The 24,844-nt window shown below is 37.4% G+C and overlaps 1 protein-coding gene across 1 annotated transcript in view; it reads right to left on the bottom strand.

Annotated features, from left to right (window-relative positions):
• The window catches only part of COL25A1 (collagen type XXV alpha 1 chain), a 294,833-nt gene that overhangs the window by 14,818 nt on the left and 255,171 nt on the right, over positions 1-24,844 (bottom strand). The window contains exons 19-31 of the mRNA XM_057404557.1: positions 20,427-20,489; positions 19,627-19,695; positions 18,677-18,721; positions 16,642-16,686; positions 16,007-16,084; positions 12,988-13,011; positions 11,813-11,857; positions 10,148-10,192; positions 9,759-9,839; positions 8,963-9,025; positions 7,274-7,324; positions 6,909-6,935; positions 1,804-1,857 (exon numbers count right to left, since the gene is read on the bottom strand). Of these exons, the coding sequence (XP_057260540.1) occupies positions 1,804-1,857; positions 6,909-6,935; positions 7,274-7,324; positions 8,963-9,025; positions 9,759-9,839; positions 10,148-10,192; positions 11,813-11,857; positions 12,988-13,011; positions 16,007-16,084; positions 16,642-16,686; positions 18,677-18,721; positions 19,627-19,695; positions 20,427-20,489 (690 nt within the window). The remainder of the gene's footprint in view (positions 1-1,803; positions 1,858-6,908; positions 6,936-7,273; positions 7,325-8,962; positions 9,026-9,758; positions 9,840-10,147; positions 10,193-11,812; positions 11,858-12,987; positions 13,012-16,006; positions 16,085-16,641; positions 16,687-18,676; positions 18,722-19,626; positions 19,696-20,426; positions 20,490-24,844) is intronic.

Genomic DNA, 24,844 nt, shown 5'->3' with positions numbered 1-24,844 from the left:
TAAGAACGTGGTTATGTTTCATATTAGAAATCCCTAGTGCCCTTCTAAGTTAATATTGGCCCAAGGTTTTTCTTATCAGCATGGACAAAATGTGATCCTGTCCAGTGATAGTAAGCAGTGGCTTTTAATTTTTAATTAAAAGGCAGTTTCTGAAATCTGCAGGCAAATTTTTTTTCCGTTTCACATTCAAAAGTTGCAGGTGTAAACCTGCATTAAACGCACATGATTTGTTATTTAGATAATGAGACATATATCAATGCCAGGCACCTGCTAGGTAATGATTCTACAAACAACTTCTCTTCCCAAACAGTATTGAATAATTAAATGAACAATTACAGCAATAAACTTGCTAGTTGGTTGCTTGTTAAAAACCCCTTCCATCTTTCTTGTGAACTTCCTCCCATTCATTTAGCTACACAGAAAATGCTGGGTCAGCAGGATTTTTTTGCACACTTTAGTTTCCATAGTTTTGCAGATCTGACCCTCTGTGCTCTGTGCAGTTATTGAAGAAATTTACATCGCTGCAGCTCCTCTCCCCTTTGTAATTACTACTTGTCAACAGCCATGGTAGGGCTGATTCGAGATCCAGGTGTATGACTTATTATAACCTTGGATACTTTCATAAGGAAAACACAACTATAGCTCTCTTCCATACATTAGAAGAATAGCTTATATTACAGCACATTGTTTCTGAAATAAATTTCAACTGGTAGTACGTACGCATATCCTTCAAGACAAAAGCTTATGATCCAAGGATAAAAGTACAGTATTTATATATGCTTCTCCATCAAAATTATTTCCCAAAGTTCAGAAGATGATGTTCAACTTTATCTTCACAGAGTTGATAGAAGAAAAAGTTATGTCCTGGTTGAAAAAAAGACTTACCTAAGACCTTCAGACTGTTAACTAGCCTGAGTTGTGACTATAGGCTACTGGTCCTATTTTGGACTATGTTGCATGTCTTGTATATATTTCTCAACACAGAGCTCTTTAAAAATGAATCATCAAGTCATGCATACCTTTCTCAGGTGTACTGCTATTAAAGCTAACTGGACCTGTGCCATATGGCTGCCTCCTTAATATATCAATCTGAAGTTGTTTTATCACAGCTGTTTTGTTAAGTGAGAAATTCAAAGAGACATAATTCTAGGCTGTCAACTCCTTGGAGGATTTAGTCAGTATAAGGTATCATCTTTTGTTTTGTTGTACAAGTTGATGGTTGTATTGTTAAAGATGACAGGCTCACAGTTAAAGATTAAGGTCCTTATCCTATTACACTGATGAAAAATTACTGTGAATATTTCAAGTGAAATAGGAGGGCTCCTATCTTCTAAGCCTAAGAAAGAAAGGGAGGGGAGAGGGAGAAAAGTTTAAATCATTTTTTTAAGATAAAAATATTTAAGTACAAATTGGGAATTTTTTTTTTTTTTGCCATTTCATACGGATATAATCAGATCACACTATCTCTTTTGTCTCAGTTTGTCCTCTCAAACCACTTACACTACACAATGAAACCAAGCAAAATGATGTTCTGTGTACCACTGTGAACTTGAAAGTCCTGTAAGTTTCTTATGGATTAATCATTACAAAATAGCAGCTTCTCTGAAGTTCATGAGTTACAAAATCAACCTTTAAACAGATAAATGTGTGTAACTAGAATGCACATACAGTTCTGGGCTGATCCTTAAACAGAGGAGATACAGTTATATTTAACAACATCCTGGCACACTGTAAGCAGCCATATGACATTTTGCCATGGCAGCGGTTGCTTTGTAAAGAGAAGCACATAGAACAAATACTTACTCTCTCTCCTTTAGGACCTGCGGGGCCATGGGGACCAACTGGGCCATCTACACCCTACAAAAGGAAACAGAGGTTAAAAGAGAGGTCTTGTTCTTACAAGTCCATAATTTTAATAACTGTCTTCTAGCCAAGAACTAACATGGAATCAGTCTTCACCAGTAGAAAATTCAGACTGAACTCTGATGGGACATGGGCAAACAAATCCATTTGTCTTCCAAAATTCCATCTATAAGCTCTCTGGCTATAAGGTAACCCATCTTTTTTTCTAGTTGGATTTTCCTTTATTCATGGAAGTCACCACATTTACAAAGATTTTAAATTTATTGAAAAATTTTCCCAGGAAAAATGGAAGAGCCAAAGTTATGGGTTTGCTTTGGTTTGTTTTGTTTTAATACAGATTATTTTTTAAATGAAAATGTCTAGCTGTATGGTGGACCTACCTGTTGCACTCATCAATAGGAATCTTATAGAAGCCTTCAAATGTGTAACTCCATCCCTCTTTCACTTTATCCATTTCTTTATCATTATTAAAAGCAAATGACTTAATGTTTATGTTTAATGTGAAAGTGCCTGTGGCAGAACCCCAGCCACAGAATGTCTGCATCTGTTTCGCTGATTCCATATTAGCATTGAACAAGTATGTTTTCCTGTGTAAACTGATCCCTAACCTTACTCAGCAAAATAAGCACCCCAACCAAGGCAGCTGTCCAACCAAAAATCAAAACCAAACTGCCTTTTTAAGATTCAGAACTCCTTCTACAGAGGGTGACATTCTCCTTCTCACTTGTATCACTCCAAGAGTTTGCTCAAAGTCCCCTCTTATGCACCATGAAAAATGCCTGCGGCATTTGGCCTTCCTTCCTCTATGCAGTGTGTGAAGCGCTGGACAGAACATAGGCTCTGTAATGAAGAGCGACACAGAAAGACAAGGGACTCACCCGGGGTCCTGGCTTTCCGTCTAAGCCAGATGCTCCCTGTGTAGTTAGGTGGAAGCATGGATGATGGATACAACACGAATGACAAGAACGTGAGATTAGTAAGTGGTGCTGATGAATAAACATAATTCAAACGTACAGTACAAGTTGTGACAGGGTTTTGAAATGGGTATCACATTACTACAGCATGTTAGTTAAAAATTCACATAAGACATCAAGAGCCTGATTCTATTCTCACATCAGCGTAACATCTCTGACCCACCCTTGCCGTCATGTCACAGTACATTAGACCAGAATAATGTCAAGCTATAGGAGTGCTACAAACACCAGATGTTAGGGTGGTTCTGAGCCTTAACCTGCAAATATTTACCTTGTACTTTACTTGCATGCCTTCTAATTTGTAAATAACGACAAAATTGAATACTATACTACACAAAGAAAGAAAAATATATGCTAACCGTGATAGGAAATATTTAAGTGCAAGAATATTGCATTATGCAGCAAAAAAAAAAATCTGGATCCTGATTACAATGGCCTCATTCATTTCCAAGATCCCGGGAGACAATCACATTTCCTGTTTTCCCAATGTGCTCCCAGCTCAGAGCACACGCAGAGGCTGCAAGTGGGCAGCACCAGGCACTTCGGGCTATTTGCTTCAGCATCCTTGGGGACGGGATGACCTCTGCTGGATTTTATGCGAATAACAGAAGAGCAGCGAAGGACCTGCTCGACCATCCCAGCCTGCTGGCAGTAATGCTGGGACTAGAGGGACCAAAACTATTTGGGACTTTAGAAATAATCTGGGCCCAAAAACTCCAACCCCTAAGCCCCCCCAAATCTCCAAAGTTAAAAAGAAACCAACTGCCACCCCAACTCATTAACAGATAAAATGAGCCGGTTTTAGGAAGTCAAACACTTTGCTCTCTAAAATGATGATTAGAAAAAGTGGTAAGCAGGAGCAAGACAAGAATATGAAAATTTGAAAAAATAATAGAATAGTTTGCTCTGGGTTAGAAAACACATTTCTGGCAGAACTGAAACTTCCTTCTTCCTTTTAGTTATTTTCAGGGGGTTGTCTCAGACCTGCACAGCTGCCTCTCTACATAACGGTAACTGGTAACTGGCAAATGATTTTCTTCCCCCCCCCCCCCCTTAAAATTCTCAGTGAAGCTGACCTTGACCAGGGACTCTGTACATAATTCTTGAAAATATTAATCAGAGGGGTTTGCGTTCCTTTGGGTCAACTAAGTCTTTTTCCTCTGCTTTGTTATTAAGAATGTAATCGCACGGAGTAATCCTAAAAGGAAAACTGAACTCTTTCTGTGGGGAAAAAAACCCAACAACTAACTTTCCAGAGTGCTTTCAAACACACAAACTCTTTTCTCTTTTGTCAACCTAAGTTTTAAGAATCATAATGTGAACATGAAACATGAAAATTTATTTTTAAGGTCCTTCATTTCTTTGTAATACAAAATTTATGCCAAACACTCAGAATGGAAATTTTCTAAAGAACAATGCAAGAGTAACAATTCACCATCTCTAGTGAATGAGGAAAGTAAATAAACAGAATATCCCTGAACCAATTTTTAACTTTCCTCAGTTAGACTTCTCCATTTTAAATGCAGAAGTACAATCAGTGGATGAATAACTGGAGAGATGGGGTAAAAGGGAAGATTCCTTTTTTAACACAAACACCATACAACACTCAAATAACAACATGGCTGATGTAATGGTGGTGATAGCATCCCTGTGACACTGAACACATTCAACTGACACATAACAAAAAAACCCTGACAGCACTGGGTGTGACAGGACATTACTATGGACGATAGCACACATCTGGGCTAAAACAAAACAAGACATGCTCTGCTCAAACATGGTATATTCTGTATATACTGTGGAGTAAATCAGAGTTGTTCATCAGGAGTAGAAAGAGAAGTTTGTTATTTGCACTGAGATTGAGTAGTTGGGGATTTTTACTTACTGGAAGACCAAGGGGCCCTCTGTCACCCTTTTGACCTGGTTCACCCTTCAATCCTTTAAGACCATTTAACCCTGGTTCACCCTAAACGTAAAAGTATAAATGCCATATTTTTGGTGCTATAATGGGTGCTTAAGCTTGGATAAAAGAAGCCAGTCTCAGAAAAGGTTGCATATTCCAGTTTGAAACAAGGACACAAATTCAGCCTTCTCAGCTTACTGTCAATTTACATACTGATACAATACTGAGCAAAAGCACTTGGGAGGCATCTGCTGGAGATTAAAAATCTGCATGAAAAAAAGCTACAGGGAATTTATGAGTAACTGATTCTTTTGTTTTTTTTTTTTTCCCCTAATAATTATCACTACAGTTAGATGGTTTGATTTAAGTGTGAGTTTTAGGGGTTTTTGGAATTTCCTCAAATTCCAATGCAGACAAATCAAACTGAAAGAAAACTTTCAGAAAAATATGTCTCAAACCTGCAGGTTTCTATAGCGGGATCTCCTGAAAAGTAGATTTTGTAAGGAAGCAATATTTTTTTCCTACAGCAAACTGGAATTTGCAACAAAATCTTACATAAAGTTATTTTAAACCTTTAAGCACAAATAATTAAACAGTAACAAGTTTAAATAATCAGTATAGGTTATACAATGCCAAGCGATCCAGGAGATCCATAGTTTCTGTGTTCATACAGAGAAGTTTAAAAACACATAAAATATGGCACTTGTTGTGATTGTTAGACTTTGCATAGCCTATTACATTAAACATCACTAAGAGGATAATGGTGGGCCTGGAGCTGCCAGTAAATTATTCTTGCATCATGAAACACTATGCTAGCATGAGAGCTGCCCGGTCAAAAAGAATACTGACCACATGTGCTTCTTTTGGGGAACAGAAATATGTGGGTATTTCATCCAGACTGCTCCCCATGGCCTTGTTCCCACATTTCCCTTTGATGTATTATGTTACCTTATATCATATTCATATTAAAAAGAAAAGAAAGAAATCTCAGTAGAATCAAGTCTGCTGCTTTAAGTAACTCCAGATATTGCCTGCCTGCTTTGCACCCTGCCTAAGTAGCCATTTCTGCTTTTTTCTATTCAACACAATGTGACTTTTAGAGCAGTAGCACTGAAAATGCTGAAGTTTTGGAAACAGACCTGGAAATCTCACAAAAGCCTGAGTCTTAGGCCAAAAGTCTGAGGTAAGGCAGGGCTGGTGCTAAGATGGAACAGACCTGATGTCAAAAAATGATTCATGACTCAGGCTTCTTACGCCAAGGTAACACAAACAGTCTCATGTGGAGTCAAACCTGTGAGTTTCTGTCTTGCACTTGAAAAACCCAAACAAAATCCAAATCCTAAACCAAAAACACCCTCCTCCTCTTACTTACTTTTTTGAGAAAGATGCATTTGATAAAGGAGCCACAGTGAATTAAAACGATCATGCCTGAGAACACCACTGCCCCCAGGTGAATGCTAGGCTATAGTGTCACACTGGATTTTAGTTTACTTGTGCTTACGGAATTACAGTACAAATTAAAATATTCCAACTTTGCCAAAACCTGCTACCCTCCTGATCTGTTTTCATGGGCTTAGAGTCCCTACAGTGTATCTCCAGGTAGTGTACTGTGGAAAAAGTTTGAATTGCATTGCAGACCTGCCTGATCAGGGATTCTAGGTTGGAAAACATGAAAATACACACATGAGTTTGTAATGGTGAGCTTGCGTAATGTGTGAAGGAACTGGTCAGCAAGTACATGGCCCCTGGGAAGGTGAAAGGCCACTCATACTGAAAGAAGCAGGAGATGTGAAAGAATATAAATAATGAAGAGCTTATCTGACTCCATTTCCTGAGTGTGCAACATACTTCTATGTTCAAAAGTAATTCCAGTTGCAACGCAATGGTAGCTTGCCCATAAATAGGATTACATTAACTTAGTGCCACATTTCAAATACTAATGCAAAAAATGGCCACTGCCTAGGAGAATTACTACACAGAAACAATCATGGAAAATTTTAAGAGCTTTTAAGCTATCTTAATATTAAAATTTGCTTTAAGGTTTAAGAATATCAGGAACATTTATTGAATGAGACATAAGACAAAACATAGCTGCATGAGTTAAAGAACAAAACATGACACTTTGCAGACGTTAAGAACATGGCTATTCAAGGCAGCCATTGATTTACCTTTGGGCCAGGCAGTCCATGAGGTCCCTGGAAATAAAGATATTTATTTCATTATGAAAATATGCCACAAATTTTTAAGAGTTTGTTGCTTTACAGGGGTGCAAGCTGCACCTGTATTTTTGTCCTCACAAATGAAATGCAGCTGTTAATAAAGCAACTGCAAACATGTGATTCATAGAATGCACAAGACCACTAGTGTATTAACACTAACATAGGCAGCTGCAGTTTGTTTCTCTAGTTCCTATGAATTTTAAGACATGCAGAAAAGGTCCTAAGTTAGGTCCTTCTGTAGTGGTCACAAACTCTCCTAGCACTTTACTAATCAAGTATTAAAAGGACAAGAGAGCTCTTCCTCTCAAGCTTACCATGGGGCCTGGAGGACCATGTGGCCCTGGTGGTCCCGGTGGTCCTATCATCTACAGATAAAAAACAATGGCATTAGATCATGCAAAGTAAAGACCTCCCTCACAAATACCAAAAATCAGACTGATACTTCCTCGGTTGGCACGCTCTTACAAACATAACAATGCAATGGTGCACATTGACAGCATATCTAGAAAGGGGGTTACAAATGGGAATTACTTTTGATTCAGAAGACAGGATATCTGAAGTGCAGAATTACCTGTGGTATTTGGCAGCATGCCTGTCTCCTGATTCTTACTCCTAGGCTCTAAGATACACTTTAAGACACAATGGGTTAAAAAACCCTCACTAAAACAAACAGTAGTGAGCAGGGATGCTTAAACTTTTAATATTTTATAGTATGTGCTATTTAGTTGTCTTTGTACAGAAACAGAAGATGATGTGTGATTTTATTCCTCCCCAGTACTGATGAATGGAAAAGATACTAAATTCAAGCCAGGGTTTTGTACATTCCCTTTGTCTCTCATTTTATTTCATTTAGTCCACTTGTACCAAGAATTCCCTGAAGTCATTAAAATAGGTAGTCAGATTGCTCAGCATTTAGTACATGCATATTCTGTGCTGGTTTTCTGTGTTTGTAACAAATCCATGGAAGACAATTCTATGATGATATATAGTTTGATATTACCTCTCTTCCTGGGTTTAATCCTGCAGGGCTGTTATTGTAACCTGCAACATGCAGCAGGGATGCTGATGTCTCAGACTTATGTGCAACCCCTCTGCTACACTAGCTGTTGGTGATGGCCATAGAGGCAAAAAAGTGATCTTTGAAACCTAAGACAGATATTTCACCATCTGTGAAAACTCCTGAAAACTGAAAACCTTGTTTCAACTAAAAACTGAAAAAATCTGGAACAAATTAATTTTAGTTTCAGAGAAAGAGACTCGGAGATACTGGGTGCCTAGTATTTCCTGCGATAGCAAAGCTTAGCCTCCCCAGAGCTATGGCTCCAAATACACAGAGCATGGCACCACTGACAAGGCAGTGGTAGCTAACTTCTGCTCTGAGGTTTCCTGGCTTGCTGTGCTCTCATAATATTAATCACCCATATCATAAAGGTATTGTCTAGGGAGCTTTTTTTAGGTGTTTGTTTGTTTGCTTTTCTAATGCTTTTACAGTGCTTTGAAAAATCAGGAGAATGTCTGGTCTTATAAAACCAGTCTCTGCCACTCTTACTGACATCATTGAAATTGGTCTAGTCTGGTTCTCAGTGGACTTTATGAGGACCCCAGAATACAAGGTGTTGAGAGAAATCTGGTGCTTTGGGGTTTTTTCATCAGTTTTATCTCTCTATTTTACTTTGCAAAGCATTTATCTTTTGATTCATTACAGAGCCAGAAGGCTTTTACTGAAGTGATCGGGACTGCTGTTCATAATGGGAGAATAGAACAGAACAGGATTATGTCTTTAGAATTTCTTAAATGGTATTTAGCGCTATGACCAGAAGTCTGTTAATTTTCAAAAGAGCAAATAATTATTCAAAGAAGAAAAATATTTTTAAATTTTAAGTGTAGGTACCATCAAGGATGTCAGGAAAAATCAGTCATGAAAATGAAGCATTGTTCAGAATCAAAAGCTGGAGAGCCATTGCTGGATTATTATGTTCACTGAACACCACACTAAGACTTACTGAAGGACCCTGGGCACCAGGCAAACCAACATCTCCTTTTTCGCCCTTCATACCATTGGCTCCCTACAAAATCATTACAAAACAGCATTTATAAGCAGTTTTAATCTTATTAGCAATCAAACTAGAAATTATAATATTTATTTGCAAATAATTATAATTTGTAAAAAGAATAATACAGCACACATAATGAAATTACATTTAAAAAAACTTTGGTGTTACTTCATTAATAACTTAATAAATGTAAAAGTATGCTTTATATTGTCAGTTGGGGCATTATGTTTATGATAAGTTCTTAAGCTGGCACTCCATTCATGATATATTTTACTATGGATGCATTTTTGTAATTGTTACTATTTTTTACTGAGAAACTTAATTTGTACATAAATATATGTATAGGAATAGGAAGAATGCATCCCATACGTACTGATGCTTTTTCTCTCCCTTTTCAACCTGAATAATTTGAAATTTCTGACAAGTGTTCAAAACATAGCTTCTTTCTCCTACAAGCTATGCTTGCCCAAATTGTGCTATATGCTATAAGAGAGGTACAGATCTGATCAGCATGCCAACTAATCTCTCTTTTCCCAGAGCAATATTTTGTTTGACTCTAAGTGGAATGGAAAGTTCTGGCAATTTACACCTTCTCCTAGATTAGCTGCAGAGCAACCTCAGAATTTTCCTCCGCAGTGCTTTCTGTGCCGTATGCAATTTATCAGCACTGTTGGAAATTCCTGATAATGGAAGAGAGAAAAAATACAAGTATTTTAGGTAAAATTAATTAATTTTTCATACTCACTGGCAGGCCAGGCAGTCCAATTCCTCCCTTTTCTCCAGATATTCCAGGATCACCTGTATCGCCTTTTGAGCCTTTAGGACCCTAAAATATATATTTATTGAGCAAGTAATACGTGAAAAACCTGAGACATCAACAGAATTCTAGCTTTGATCCTAATAAAAAGAATAAGTCATTCTGTGGATTGACCTTTGTTATCAATATGTAGTAATGCAGCCATTATTAGACTGCAGAGTATGCAGCAACATAATAATGACCTTTATTAATTACTATAATTGTATTATTATTTAGATTATGAAATCTAAGATACAATTTGGGACCACAGAAATAAGATCCTGAAATAACCTATGTTGCTGACATGACCTTTGCTATATGATTTGCACATAACGTACTTGCTCGCCATCAACTCCTGGAGCTCCTGGGGATCCTGGTTCACCCTGCAAAAGACAAGATAGAATTGGATTATTCCAATTGTCCCAGACATTAGAGGAAAGAGGGAAATTGCTTAACTAAGAACAACAACAAACTCCGAGAATATTCTGTCAAAAAAGAACAGAATGTATATATATATTATGCATTATATATACATAATGCAACATATTGAATAAATAGCCCCGACTATTAGGCCATGGTGCAAACTTTGGGCTGTACAGAGGTCAGACAAGTGCATAAAAGAAAGGAAAAAGAAGAAACCCCAGAAGCTTGGTGAAAAAAAACCTCAATCCAATGGAAACTTTGTTAGTTACTGGAATAAATACAGAATCATGCCTCTTGAAATATGTAGGATAGATGGAGACTTCATGTTCTCTTTCCTGGGCTAATATAGACCATCCAGTGAAGGAATTCACATTCACAACATTGCCCTGTGACAGGTTCCTGGATAGAATTGTCCAAGGAAACAAGTTACATTGATGGCTAGAGACTACAACAGTGGAAACAAACTCCTGGAAAGGTTGGATTCCCCTTCATTAATTTTGAATGAGAATGCTCAGGCATATGAAAGAACACAACTGCTTCCACACTCCAGCTCCTCTGCGTTTTACAACATACTGCAGGCTGCAGAAATGCTGGGGTAGATCCTAATGCAGAAAGCCATTTCTGCATACATAACTGTGTATTCCATTACTGGTTTTCATGTAGAAGAATAAACCTATTTTGTCACAATTTCTCAAAACAATTAGCAGTATAATGTGATGTATTTCCATATGATACCGTGGATGAAGCTTAAAATTGAAATGTCTGGTATTGTTATTGAAGAAACATGTATTTACTCTTGGAAAAGTTTAGAGTCACTGACAGAAGATAAGCTACATTTAGTACTTATGAAGTGGGAGAATTATATTAACTAGTCTAAGGAGGGTCCACTAACTGCAAGACTTTTTTATTATTATTATAGGCAAATTTATTATTTAAATTTTATAGAACAGTGCGGCATATGGTATTCATCGTCTCTGTGTGGGCTGCTCAGTAACACTTCTGGTACTACGCATAGCACCAGCCAGGTAGGATTAGCAAGCCTGGGTTTGCAGCCAGGCTCCTGCCCATATGTGCACGTTTTCATTTTTCCTGACATTAGAAAATACCATGTTTATTTGGGTGGGCACCACTGTAATATAAAAGCTGCATTCACATGCACTCATACTGTGGCCAGTGATGCCTGCCACACAGTTTTGCCTACCTCACTCTCACCCAGCCAGACACAGTGCCTGAGCCACTGCCTGATTGGGCAGCTACTTTGCAAAGTCCTAGGTAACAGCCTAAGTACACAGCCATTGGGGAGATGTTTCTGCCCTGTTTAATACTCATTAATTTTGCTGGTTCTCAGCTGTGTGTGGAAACTGAACAAAGCACCTACTCTGAAAGCTACATTTCAAAAGGCTAGGACGCAAAGTGTGAAATGTACCATATTCGGTAAAATTACAGTTAAGTATTCTGTACAGGAAAGCTCTGTGGACTTGTGTGCCCATATCAGTAACACACACACACCCCCCCCCCCCCCCCTTCCCCCAAAAATACATCCATCTTTAAGATAAAATGGGTAAAATAAGGAAGATCACCTTTGGCCCTTGTAGCCCTTGGGGTCCTGGTGGTCCTGGTGGCCCCTAAACAGAAGATACAAATGTCTAAGTTTCTAAATAAATACCTGCAGGACTTGCCATGTAAACACTGGCTGAATGTTAATATAGGTACCATAACAAAATGGGTTAGATTTTTAATACAAGGGTAACCAAGACCAGTTATGTACAAGTTGTTAATCTTGATGACTCTCAACAATCAGAAGGGTACCACAGAAACAATGTTAAAATAACAGTACAGCTCATATTTTATAATAAAGTCCTGCAGCTCCCATTGATAAAATGGCAAAGCTTGTCTTAATGGCAGGGAGACCAAAAGACCATATTTGCCAGCCCTCACAGCCTGATCCAAACCAATCACAGGTCACGAGAAACCTCCAGCTGATTGCAAAGAGGATTCCACTAAAAGGTGCTAAGTGCATTAAAGGATAACCAATGCTTCGTGAAATCCCCATGGAATAAGTTATCACTACTTTTTTCATTTCTACCTCCGGCTGTAGACAGTGGCAGAAATTGGGTGAGGTAAAAGCACTGGGGTGTTCAGAAATGCCTACATTTTGGGAACAGGTGCTGGAAAATTTATCTTAGAAATAGAGATCTGATAAGACGGGACAAGGGAACTCCTCATACTTGGGCACCATTTTTTTTTTTTTTTTTCCAGAAAATAATTGATTTGCATCTAACATGAAAAATCCCAAAGTTTCTTTGACGGGAATTTGAAAGAACTGATTTTCTACCCTGAAAATAAGGTTGATAATAGAAAATTGTTTAGTACTCAAATCCTGCTACATGTTTTCACTCAACGCCCACGTAGACACGCAGAGATGGGAACATACACCAAAAATTCCAAAGCAGCTATATGCCAGGATGTGTACCTAAAGAAATAATGGAGTTCTGTATTCTCCTAATCTCTTACTTAAATGAACTGAAGCTTTGCCATTAATTCAGCAGGAGCAGAACTGGTTCCATTGTTGAATGGCTTTCAACAATGAGTTCCCTGTTATGGACACACCAAGAAAATAAACAAATAAATAAATGTGATGATGAACCAGACTGACATCCAATGAAGGCATGTCCTGAACTGGTAGAAATATGAACGTGCAGTTACACAAAGGAGAGTTTCTACAACACGCAGTAAGCAATGCAATAGGAATTACCGTGACGGTCAGGGTGGCGATCCTCTGTTGGCAAAATGTATTAATAAAAGACACCATTACCAGAAGTGAACAATGATATAAATTATTCTGCTTGCTACAATTATCATCTCCACAAAACCTATGCTGCATCTAGGAGACACCATGCCTCAAAAAAATTAGAGTGAAAAACATAATATTTTTAACTCTCACTGTTTTACTAGCTGATTGGCTTATATGGGAAACAGGATATTACACAGGTGAGGACTGCATATTCTTGCACAATTTAAGAGATTAAATAAATGATGACTAAATCACAGCAAAAATATTTCAAAAGGTTTTTTTAAAACATTTTAGGAAAACATGATGAGTTGGTGCCTTAAGTTGATTAAAGGACTAGCCCTGTGTTCCACAGGCTTTGCAGCAATGTTTAATTAATAAATGCAATTCCTAGAGGTGACATAAAATTGATTTTCATATAGAAATGCAGATATGCAAAAATATTAAGTTCTGAATCCTAAACTGCTGGCCCACAAACTCAGCTATATGTACTACAATTCTGCTTTAAATGCTTCGAAAGACAAAATACATTTTCATCATGGAAGGAGGTAAAATATCTCAGACTTGCACGTGTTTTTTTTGCCAAAGAATATTCTAAAAGCAAGTGAAGAAGTGTTTAAAAGTCATTAAAATGCTTGTCTATATTTTTAAACAGAGTAAAGCCCCCAGATACTGCTGCTTGCACATGCTTTCCTATTGCCTGTGAAGAACCTACTGGCCTACATGGAAGAGGAAATATTTAGCTTTACTAATTGCTTTCCTATGTGCAAACAAACGTTTGTAAATCTTCCATTTTAAGCTTTGAAACAATCTTCATATGCCAGTGCGGCAATACATACTATGGTCAAGAATCCGGAACCTGCTCACTAAAAAGTACTTCAAAAAGATGAAATCTCTAACACATGCTTTAATGTATTGATGCCCCTTTGCCCTTTATATTTTAACATATTAATAGAAATAAATCAATAACTTTAAATATACTGAGAAATTCAGTTTATCTAGACATGAAAACCTAAAATAACAATTCCAAATGAGTGTTTGCATTTCACAGTAGTGGGTTCATTTTCAGCAGCTTATTCAGCTCTGAATATCTGAGCCTATAATTCCTACAAAATTTAACTTTTGTAGCTACTGCCTTTTGCGTTAGGAAATTCTGCAGAACAGGTCTGGAGAGACACAAATTTTGTATCTGGCCCTCACAGTGAAAGCCACGTATGCTCAGCAGGGGTCTTGTTTCAGCAATGATGATAATTTTACAATTGAAATTTTCACTGTTGATGGACTCATGAGATTGAGTAGGAGGCACAGGGAAAAGCAACTAAATTGTTCTGAAGCTTCTAGGCTACTTGATGATTTATTACTAAATTCTAAAAAATCCCAGACAGGCAGCCCAGATCTTGCAAACTTCTTAAATCAGCAGGCCAAATTCTGTGCAAGTTCACAGCTCAGTGCTCGGCACTGAAAGTTCTCATTTGCTCCTATGGGAGAGAGAGCTGCAAATCTCAGACCCCCTAAGAATTTGGCACCAGGAAACTTAGGAATGGGTGCTTGCCATCTGAAAGGACTGAGCTGGATTTGGCAAGGATATTTTCAACTGATCCTATATAATCTTACTTACACCAGCCATGCACAGCCATTCCCATTAATATCAATTATTTGTTGCCCTGGATCAGAAGGTGATGACATCTGAAATGATTTACAATGGGATAAGGGCCTCCTAATATATTTCAACCACTGCAATAGGCTTTAGTCCCTTTTTAAGACTTCCTTATGTGCTGCAGGTTTTCTAAGGAACCTTGAAAGTAACATTGATGCCAGAGTTAAGATACAGAGACAGAATAAAGGACATAGAGGGGTTAAAGCCACTGGTAAATCTGTGTCTGGTAATGTGCAACATTAATTTCAGGCTGCTTTAGGCATCTAACTCAGAGAGTCATTTAAAAGACTGCAAGTTGTGTGTTTGAATTCTCTTAAAAGTAAACCAAATGAGACAGATATAATGCAGAGCCTCACAACATGCCTATGCAGACTTCCCTATAGACACCACTCACAATGAAAGATCTGACTTATCCTTAATGACATACAGGCTTTTAGATTTTAGTAAAGGCAGTGAAGGTTTTTTTATATTTCAAAAGAGTCTTGAAAACCAAACGACTGGCCAGACATCTATCCACTTCCACTAAGTAACTGCAAGGAAAAAAGTTCAGTGAGAAAATGATCAGATGCACAATGAGCCAAATTCAGTCTTGAGTTGCACATAAGCAAACCATTCACTTTGGCGGAGTTATACTGCACAGAATTTGCATCTGAGTGTACTGCAATGTAAATCACTTTGACTGCAATGACATATGTCACCTTGGAACTTTGCTTTTACCCAAACACTCATTCATTCTTTTTGTAACCCTGCTTTAATCCTCCACACTTCTTTGCACACCAGTCAAAATAAGTTTTCTGAAAATGAATAAGTGGGAAGACTGGTCCTTGGCCTATTTAACATACTCAAGTTGCTGATTGAATCCCCAGCTTGCTAATGGAACCGTGTTTCCAAATCTCAAATATTCTGCTCTTTGCATTTTATAGGAGGAGGAAGAAAAGGAGGGAAAAAAAGAAATGTCAATATTATACTACATGAACTGAAAAGCAGACACTTCTGTTGACCCTGTGTATATGGTTTATTGTGTGAATTCAGCCCTAAGTGCCACAGCCAGCAATGAATCACCTTTATCCTCATTAGATGATGTCAATACTCTCCAGGGGAAATGAAACTAATCCATTCAGCTAATTCATATCAAGGAAATAGTTTGTCTAACACCAAACAGAAAACCTGGTTTCCAAATATAGAAAGAGATTCTTGGTTAATAAACCCAGCAAATCTTTGCACACAAAATGTTTTCAAGGTCTACGCAAAAGAGAAACATAATGCTGTCAAACCGTTTTTTCCCAGACCAGACTAAACCACTCCAGCCTTGTTATGTTTGCATACCTGCAGTGCTTCATGGATATTGCCATTATAATCGATTATCTCTGTTGCACCTTGATCGCCCTTCTGTCCAGGTGGTCCCTGTAATACATTTTCCATGAAAGTTTTGAGACACCTACCTAAGACTATTCTAGACGCTTAACTACTGACACATGCTTTGACTTGATTGTGCAGTGTTGGAATCTTGTTGTACTTAAAATATATTACTACTAACCACAAAAGTAAGCATTAAACTGAAGAATGTTCTCAAAGAAAGCAATTACTAAAAAATACAAGAAAGATAAATATAAATATAAACAAACACGTCAGTACTCAGTGACTTGTTCTGCTGGGAAAGCAAATATATGAAACCTCTGAGGTCAAATATTTAAGCAGTTCCTATATTCTAGTTCTGTACTGGCTGTGAACAAAGTCAGAACATCTGGCATGTAACATCCTGGCCATGAACTATGAATAGGAGACTGCTTCAAATAGTAGGAAGGGCTGTTATTCATATTAAAGGCCAGTTAGCATCACACATTTCGTCAAAGTCAAGTGCCCAAGTTCACTGGTTTAGCTGGAGTTACTGCTACAGTTTCAATTCATAAGATGGACTGAATCTAAGAGTACAAAACATCTGAAATGAGAAGTAGACTTACCCGTGGACCTGTAGATCCTGTGTCACCTCTGTCACCTGTATCACCCTATGTAAAAATTATATTTGAAGACAGGAATGCCATTTGACAATATATTATGTAGTTCTCCCGTTTTAAATATAGTTACCTTAAATAACACAGGTTAAAAGGCCTCTCAACAGAAACAAAATGTGGATCTTGATTTATCAAAGGAATAAATACTTCAAAATCTGTGTAGTGGCATTTATTTCTCTGTGAATTGTTAGAGTGCTGTATTGATTTGGAATAAGAAATCCCAGTGAACCAATAAAAGACATTACCAATTAAATAACTTGTATAACTTCCCTATTCTTAATAGTGCTGTTATCAAAAGCTTTAAAATAGAGAAATGAAATCACTCAATCTGAAAACACTCAACGACTTCTTCAAAGGTGTGTTTCAAAGTGTAAAAACTTTTCTTCCTGCAATCGTGACTCCACTAACTTTCTGAACTTCCCTTCTGTGAGCCATTGCCTCCCCTACACTTACAACATCATTGTCAGAATTAGAGTTTCTTTACTCCCTTACTGTGACAGGCTTAAGATCTTTACCATCTTGCACAGAGCCTTTTTTTTTCCCAGCTATTAGAAATGTTTCAAGCAATAGAGGGAATTTCAGACATGTATGCATTCATAACCCAGTGGCCAGTGACTATGATTCATTTCATTTCACAGTCACTTTCATAGCAAGGTCTTACATTTTTCTATTACTCAAAATTAATATGGATAAGAACTGCAACTTTTGCTTTGGTTGAAGTCTATAAAATTTTAGTACAAGTCAGGGAAGAATGATTAATTCTGATTAATGATTAGGGGAAGAATGATTAATTTCTGCAACAGAAAATAGAAAACTTTCACGGGGCTAACCAAGGAATATGGAGAGCAGGCTGCTGGCAGGACATGATCAAGGTTGTGCCATCTGCTTTCCTTTCAGTGTTGCCTTGGCAGCAGCTAGGGAATGTACCATTAGAATTGTTAAAAAAATGAGTTCCCAACCACTAGCTTGACTTCTGTGGGTCAGATTTTCAAGACATGCAGGTAAAATGAAAATTGTATTTCCTTTTTTGGTATAAAAGGGATTAAAGAGGGTATATTTATCTTTTTGGTGCATTTGGTGCCCAGGTACCATAGGCAAATAAGAGGCTCTTCTACTCTCACTCTGATGCTTTAATCCCCTCATCAGCTCCATAATTTTCCAGTGTTTATTTCTGATAAGAATGAATGAGTTTAAGCGGCACTTATTTAATCATATCCTTAAGCACTGTCAATGGACTGCTCTTCAAGGACCTTACAAGTACTGCAAACAGTATCCTATCAGCCTACATTATCTTGTCATCTTTATTATGACACAGACTCAACAACTGCCTAATCAAATCTATTTTCATTTTGCTTTGATTCCATATTATAACATGAAAGAGACTATTGAGCACGGTATTTGCACAGTGGATGAAGTAATAGAAAAGCATATATCTTATTTCTCTACATATATGTGAACCAACTGTATCTATATAGAGGCAGATGCATGGATAGATATATATAATCAAATTATTTTTCTTTAAAGTAGATAAACCAGTAATGTAGCCTACAAGTCTTGCCTATGTAGACTTCTGGCCATTATATCTCAGTACATGGAATACCACTGATTCCTAACTCATCAAAGGGTGGATCCACAAAATTATTATGAAAAACAATTAAATCCCCACTGGCATAGTCAAGTGTTGGCCCCTGGCATGTGGGAGGACTGACCCACATTAGTTATACAGAGAGAAACCAAGCTGCATGATAAAAACCAGAGCAGGGTGGAACAGATGTTATAACAGAAAAAGAACTAGAATTACAGTGTTTAAAATACACAGGTTTTAACACTAATAGCTACAGCTAAAAGAAGGTTTGACTTATAAAGAACATTGTAGACTGTTATGGGTTCTTTTAGAGAGATAAGTTTCTGTGAAATATTACAAATTTATCCTGAAAATCATTATGTTAATTGCTCAACTAAATACAGTTTCTTTACTACTAACCTTTGACCCTTTTGGGCCTCTAGATCCAGGTTCACCTGTTTTTCCCTGTTCGTAGGAAGACAGACAAGGAGAAAAGTTGATACAGAAATGGAAATGAAGAGAAAAAGAAATTAGCAATAACTAACTACAGTATGAACAAGCAGAAATACTTCATTTTATATGACCAAGGTAATGAATCTGTAAAGGCACTGAATTTAATAGCACCCAGAGTAACATATTCTTTAACACCAGCATTCAAAAGCCACAGATTCCATTCTCCCAGTGGAAAAGCAGTATTGGCATTAGTAGAGTAGGCATCGTTAACAGTGGCTTGCAGGAATTACCGATGTTATTCCATAACTCCTGAAAAATTATAGCTAAAAGATAGTGAAGATAAATATCCTAAAATAAGGAAACAAAGTGTTACCACAACTCCTTTTCCCAACAGTTCAGGTGAATACAAAATAACTAAACTGTGCCAAGGAGCACGGAATCTGCCTTATTATTTTCAAGATGTGATAGGAAAGGGATGGTACTGACACAGTGGAAAATAAGAAAATACTAAAATGTAGTTAGAATGATATCTTTCTTACAGAGTTAGAAGACAGCATGCAAAATGGATTTTCTCTGCATTCAGTAGCTACATAATAGGTATGCTGATCAAAGAGTTCAAACTTCAGTGCTGAAAGTTAGGGACCTGGAGGTCAGGGCTTTAGTTGGAATGAATTAGACCAACTCCATGACAGTGTATGTAGGTAGTGTCTTTACTTTGTAGACCAGATAAGAGTTCATTCAGACTGCAGCTCCACAGCTGTGAACACAAAACTGCCGTTGTCTTCGGGACTGGAGCATTTGACAGCATTTTCATTTAAGAGCTCACTCACCAAGCTTTTGCTCTATTTTTCAGCAGGAAAAGATGTGTTCATAGCTGTTAAACTAGCAAAACATTTCCAAAGTGAAATCAGACTGACCTTTGGTCCAGGAACTCCAGGTTCACCTCGCTCACCCTTCCCAACAGGACCAGCCTCTCCTCTGTCACCCTATTGCAACAGATATACATATATCACAGGGTACCAGGCAGTCTTCAGGACACCACCATCTCAGTACAAACCAAGGAAACCAAACCATCAGAAGAAAAGTATTTCAAGGTGATCTGTGACTTGTAGTGGGTTGGGGAACTCTCTGCTGAGTAAATACAGTCTTCTTGAGGGTAAAAGAAGGCAGCTTCAAAATGGAAATGCTTGGTTGTTTTTTTTTTCCCTATTCTGAAAGGACTGGAATAAAGATTTCCAAATGGTGAGACCATTTTTAGGATTCATAATATTCTAACTGTCATACAGTCACTAAACAAAACAACACAGGAAGAAATTAAATAATACAGGTTTAGTGGATCTGTATTTTCATAGTCTGGTGTGTAGTATCAAAGTTCTAATACCTGCACATACTTTCAAGCTTTTTCTTAAAAAAAAAAAAAAATTAAAAAAATCTAAAAAATCTATATATTTTCTTCAGTCATGCATATTCAGTGTCTTTAGCAAGCAAGCTTTGGAATGCTAACATGAATAAAGGCAATAGGTGAACTTAAGTTATGAGTGGATAAAATATCTGCCTTCATACTGCTTGAGGGGATCAGTACAAAGACATATATCATAGCACTGATCCATGAACTAAGACTTTTCACATTGTCTGCCATTAGTACAGTCTTAGCCTCTGCTATATAATGAGGAATCTGAAGCTGGCATTAACTGTAATGGCTGCCAGTTACCCTTACCTTTGTTCCTGGTAGCCCTGGCAACCCAGGTTCTCCTTGCGGACCAATGAAACCTGGTTCACCCTTAAAAAATACCATATGAGAAGAATGTTAGATTATTTATTTAGCAGTAACTCAAGTTTCTTTTGGATAGTATTTTCCCTGTTTTACTTAGAGCTCTCCAGCTCCAATGCAACAGTTATCTAGACATACTTTTAAATATGAGTAACTTTCATCAGCATAAATTCTTGTAGCAAGCCATCACACAGCACATGAAAAGCAAAAGAAGCAGAAGGTGTCAAACATAGTTTTAAGAGGTTAAGGACTGTTAATATGCAATCTGTTCTACAAAATAATATACCAAAATTATACCAAAACAAGTATGAAGGCAAGAAGGGAGTTCTGAGTGATTTCTAAATTTAAAAAGGGACAGCTCATATCAGTCATGGGTTATGAGGTAGTTTTCTATCACAAATGTGAACAGATGGGCAGACAGGGTAAGGGTGCAACAAAGCAATGACAAATTGAGAGACCAGGTGGTACTGTTGCAATATGTGTTCAAGGGAGGTACTTGGCTGCATCATGCCCAAAAAGGGGGTCAAAAGTGATCTCTTTTCAAGTCAGAGACCCCCCAGCATCATGGTACTCTCCCTTCTCATTCTGACAGTAAAATACTTCAGTTCTCTGCACCCAACAACTTCTCTGGCTGTGAACAGCTGGGAAAGAGTCACAGCTCTCCTCATTCCCCCTATTCTGCCCCCTTTCTGCCTATTCATTTGTACAAACATAACAGACAAATAGCAGGAATCAAGCTGAGTTGCAGCAGAAGCAGCATTAAACAGAAGAGTGAGGACATATTTTATTACCTATCTCCATGCCTGAAGGGGGATAATGGAAGATTAATAAGCCATATGGTTTCCTTTCCAAACTCTCCTGGACAAGGTTTCCTGCTATTTAATCTTGCATTTTTTTTTTTGTAAGTTTGAATCAAGAAGATACACTCACAAGCTATTGTAACTTTAAAAGTCAGTAGTGTAATCCAATTAATAAAGATCTAGTTATTAACCTTCTAACAGTATCACTGAACTGAAATGACTAAAAATTACCCATCAAATGCTTCTTCAAATAGCTAGAAGACAGATGTATCATAAACCTATTTTGATATAATTACTGAGAACATATAGAGACAGTAGATATGAGCAATTGGATAATATTTCTCTTCACCTCTTTGCCTCCACAGAAATACAGGCATGTTGAACGGGGTGAGCAAATGAGGAAGTATTCTTGCACATTCATCTGCATTCTCATCTGGAATCCATCATTAACAGTTCAAAGCAAAGAAAGCCTCTAGCAAATCTATAACCACAGAAATCTTTCCTGTGGCTATACTGAGAGCCATAGCAAGCTCGCAATGACCTCAATTTAGATTGTCAAAAAATATAACTAAATAATGAGTTTTCTCACATGAAGCTCCAGCTGGTCATGGTTCAAAATATGATAACAAAAGAATAAACTAAGACAAACACATCACAGAGAAGCTCGGGTTTTTTTTTGCTGTTGTATGAAAATAACCTTAGAGTTTAGATAAGTCTCTACATAAGCATAGGTAAGATTCTTTAGATGGGTCTTACTCAGCAAGAGTAACTTAAGGTTGTCATTGCAAGATGGAAGCACTTTAATGTCAGTAAATGTCAGCTTCAATCACTTATTTTAGAATGAGAATGCACTCAATAGCCCCAGATTATTACATTATTTAATCTTTTCACTGGTAAGGCTTAAAAGTGTCATTCAGAGTTTGATGCACATCTTTTGAGTCAAACTGTTGCACTTTGCTTAGGACTATACCAGCTGCATACCGCAAGAAAACTTCTGGCTAATGTCCAAAAAGAAGTCCCAACTTTCCCCAAAATCTATAAGGAGCTAAGACTAAAGTTCAGTATCAATATTAGTGGAATTGATAATGGAAGAAGCTGGCAACTTATTATCGTTAGTAGAATATTATATGACACAGAGCTTTAAAACAATATCAAGTGTGGAGTGGAAGAAGTCATGCGCTGGTAGAGACTAGGATGTGACTGGCTGAGTAACAGCTCTGCTGAGAATAACAAGACACTCAGCAAAAAAAAAGAAATGAGAACCTATCGAAATTAACACTGCCAACTATGTGTGAAATGTAAAGAAAACAGCTTCCTCTCAATAAGGCATGCTGGTGTCCCTGTTACACAAAGATATGAGAGAGAACATTCTGATTAGTCCATCACAGAAACATGATGCCAGAGCCATGGAGTAATGCAGCTAGGAAATCAAATTTTCATTTTTGTTTTAAATATGTAACATTTATGATTTAGCTGGCATATAGCTGCAGAAAAGCAAGAGTAAATGCTTGCTTTGGACTGCACTTTGATTTGACATCATAGCTCTGGGATTCAATGAAACATCCCCTGGTTCTATGTCCCTTACATTAAATGAGCTCAGAAATTGTTCCAAGCTAACATGAAATTCTGAGAGGAATGAAAGGAATCAGAGTAATCAAGATTTATAATACTTTGCTAAACATCTCACCTCAACTTTTTACAATAAACCCAAAGTTTTATCTAGTAAGACTATACCAGGAGCTTCTTTGCCTTCTAAAGCAGGTGCAGGACGCACAGAATTTGGAAAGAGGAGTTAAAGAGGCAGGTTTTGAAAGAAAAATAAGAAGCTCCCCTGTTTGAAATACTGTTTGGCAGCTGTATAGAAAGCCATCAGCAAGTGATGACTCTCTGTGCATATTAGTTTAACTCTTTGGCACAGCTGTGAAATCACTACTTAGGAACCACCACATTACACAATATGAATTTCAGCATTCAAACTTCATCTGCTGTTAGGGCTTGGAGCAATCTGTATCAATCATACAATACAGGCAACTTGGTATTAAAAAAATCAACAAGCTTGTAAATTGCATCCACTTTAGAGGAGTGATTTGTTATCTTTTTAAGAGTAACCTCTAATGGCTTGATACATTAATAAATTAAAACACTAAGAAACTGCCTCTATGTGTGCTCATTTTCACCCTCAAATGTTTGACAGTTGTAGAAATATTAATGGGTCAGACAGCAAAAGATATACTACTACTAACAAACCTTGCTAATGTTCATTTTCCCCTCATCATAAAATGTCTGAAACAGAAAAGGACTGTATAATGGCATGCTGTACACCTAGTGTAATGTAAGCTCCATCAGAATTTAATACTAAAAATGGCACCTTGTAATTTACATCAGCAGATAGTCAAATTTTTGTGAGGATTATTATTTAGACATATTAACAGCTGGCCTTCATGGTGATTAAAGCCTTTATGGGCTGAGACAGAGGCTAACTTTGCTATTAGAAGTTAACCTAAGACACTGCTGAATGTCTTCTTTTGGCTTTTATATAATCTGTAATTGGCTAAAACTTGGACTTTTGCTTAAAAAATGCAAAACAGTTGAAATCCACTTTGTAATAGCCGTTTTTTAACACTGCTAATTTGGCAAGTGTTTATTAGCAATGGAGTTCTGATAAAGTATTCGGTTGGAATTTGCCTTCATCGCAGAGCTGAGACACACAACAATGAAATTATTTGAAACTTTGCTCTTATACAGGCCCAGTCCACTTCCAGTGCCTGAAACACACAGCTCTATGCTTATTCAAGCAATCATAGAGAACAGCAGTTGTTGGATACACTGTTTTCCCACAGAAGGCTCTTCTTTCTATAATTATTCTTCTAATGAATATAACACATTTTCCCGTCCATATCAATGTTTGCCCCAAAAGAAAATCTGTGCTGCAGAAAAGTGCCCAAACCATTGACTTTTCTATAACATTGAAATAAAGTTGCTTCCATTCCTGAAATCGCTGTCCTACTTTTATAAATAAAAATGTTTGAAGTCACTGATAAAACATGTTATTGTTGCTAAAACCCAAAACCATGTGAGCCAGTTATTCCCCTTATCAGTATAAACTGTGCAAAAGCCCTTAACATTCTTAACTATTTTTTTTTTTTAAGACTCACTGCCATCTTAGTATTTTCCTTCTGCATCGGATTACTTCGTTATTTTCTTTTATGCTATAGAAATGAGACTACACCAATCTTTTGAACATGAATTTAAAAGGAACAATGCCATTTCAATCCTTATCCTTATCTAGTGCTTTAGATAAGAAACTCTCACCTTTATTAGTTCATTGGTGCCAAAACACTTCATTTAATATCTGCTCCAGTGCTGGGACCATAGCAGTTTTTTTCTTTCAGGGCTGACTGGCAGATCTGCCATGGAACTAGGACATGCACACCTTTCCCTGCTATTCACTTATGAGTCCAGTCATGCCAAGGCCAGGATTCCTGCAGGCACACCTCTGGGTTGGCAAACCATGCCAAAGCATCAGAATTTCTATGGAGGATTTTGCTAGTGTAGGTCCACCCC

Source organism: Pezoporus wallicus, unplaced genomic scaffold, assembly GCF_028554395.1.
Source record: "Pezoporus wallicus isolate ANWC-B61680 ecotype Strahan unplaced genomic scaffold, APGP_CSIRO_Pwel_v1 contig_1583, whole genome shotgun sequence".
NCBI lineage: Eukaryota > Metazoa > Chordata > Aves > Psittaciformes > Psittacidae > Pezoporus > Pezoporus wallicus.
This window is presented reverse-complemented; position numbering and strand designations above follow the sequence as displayed.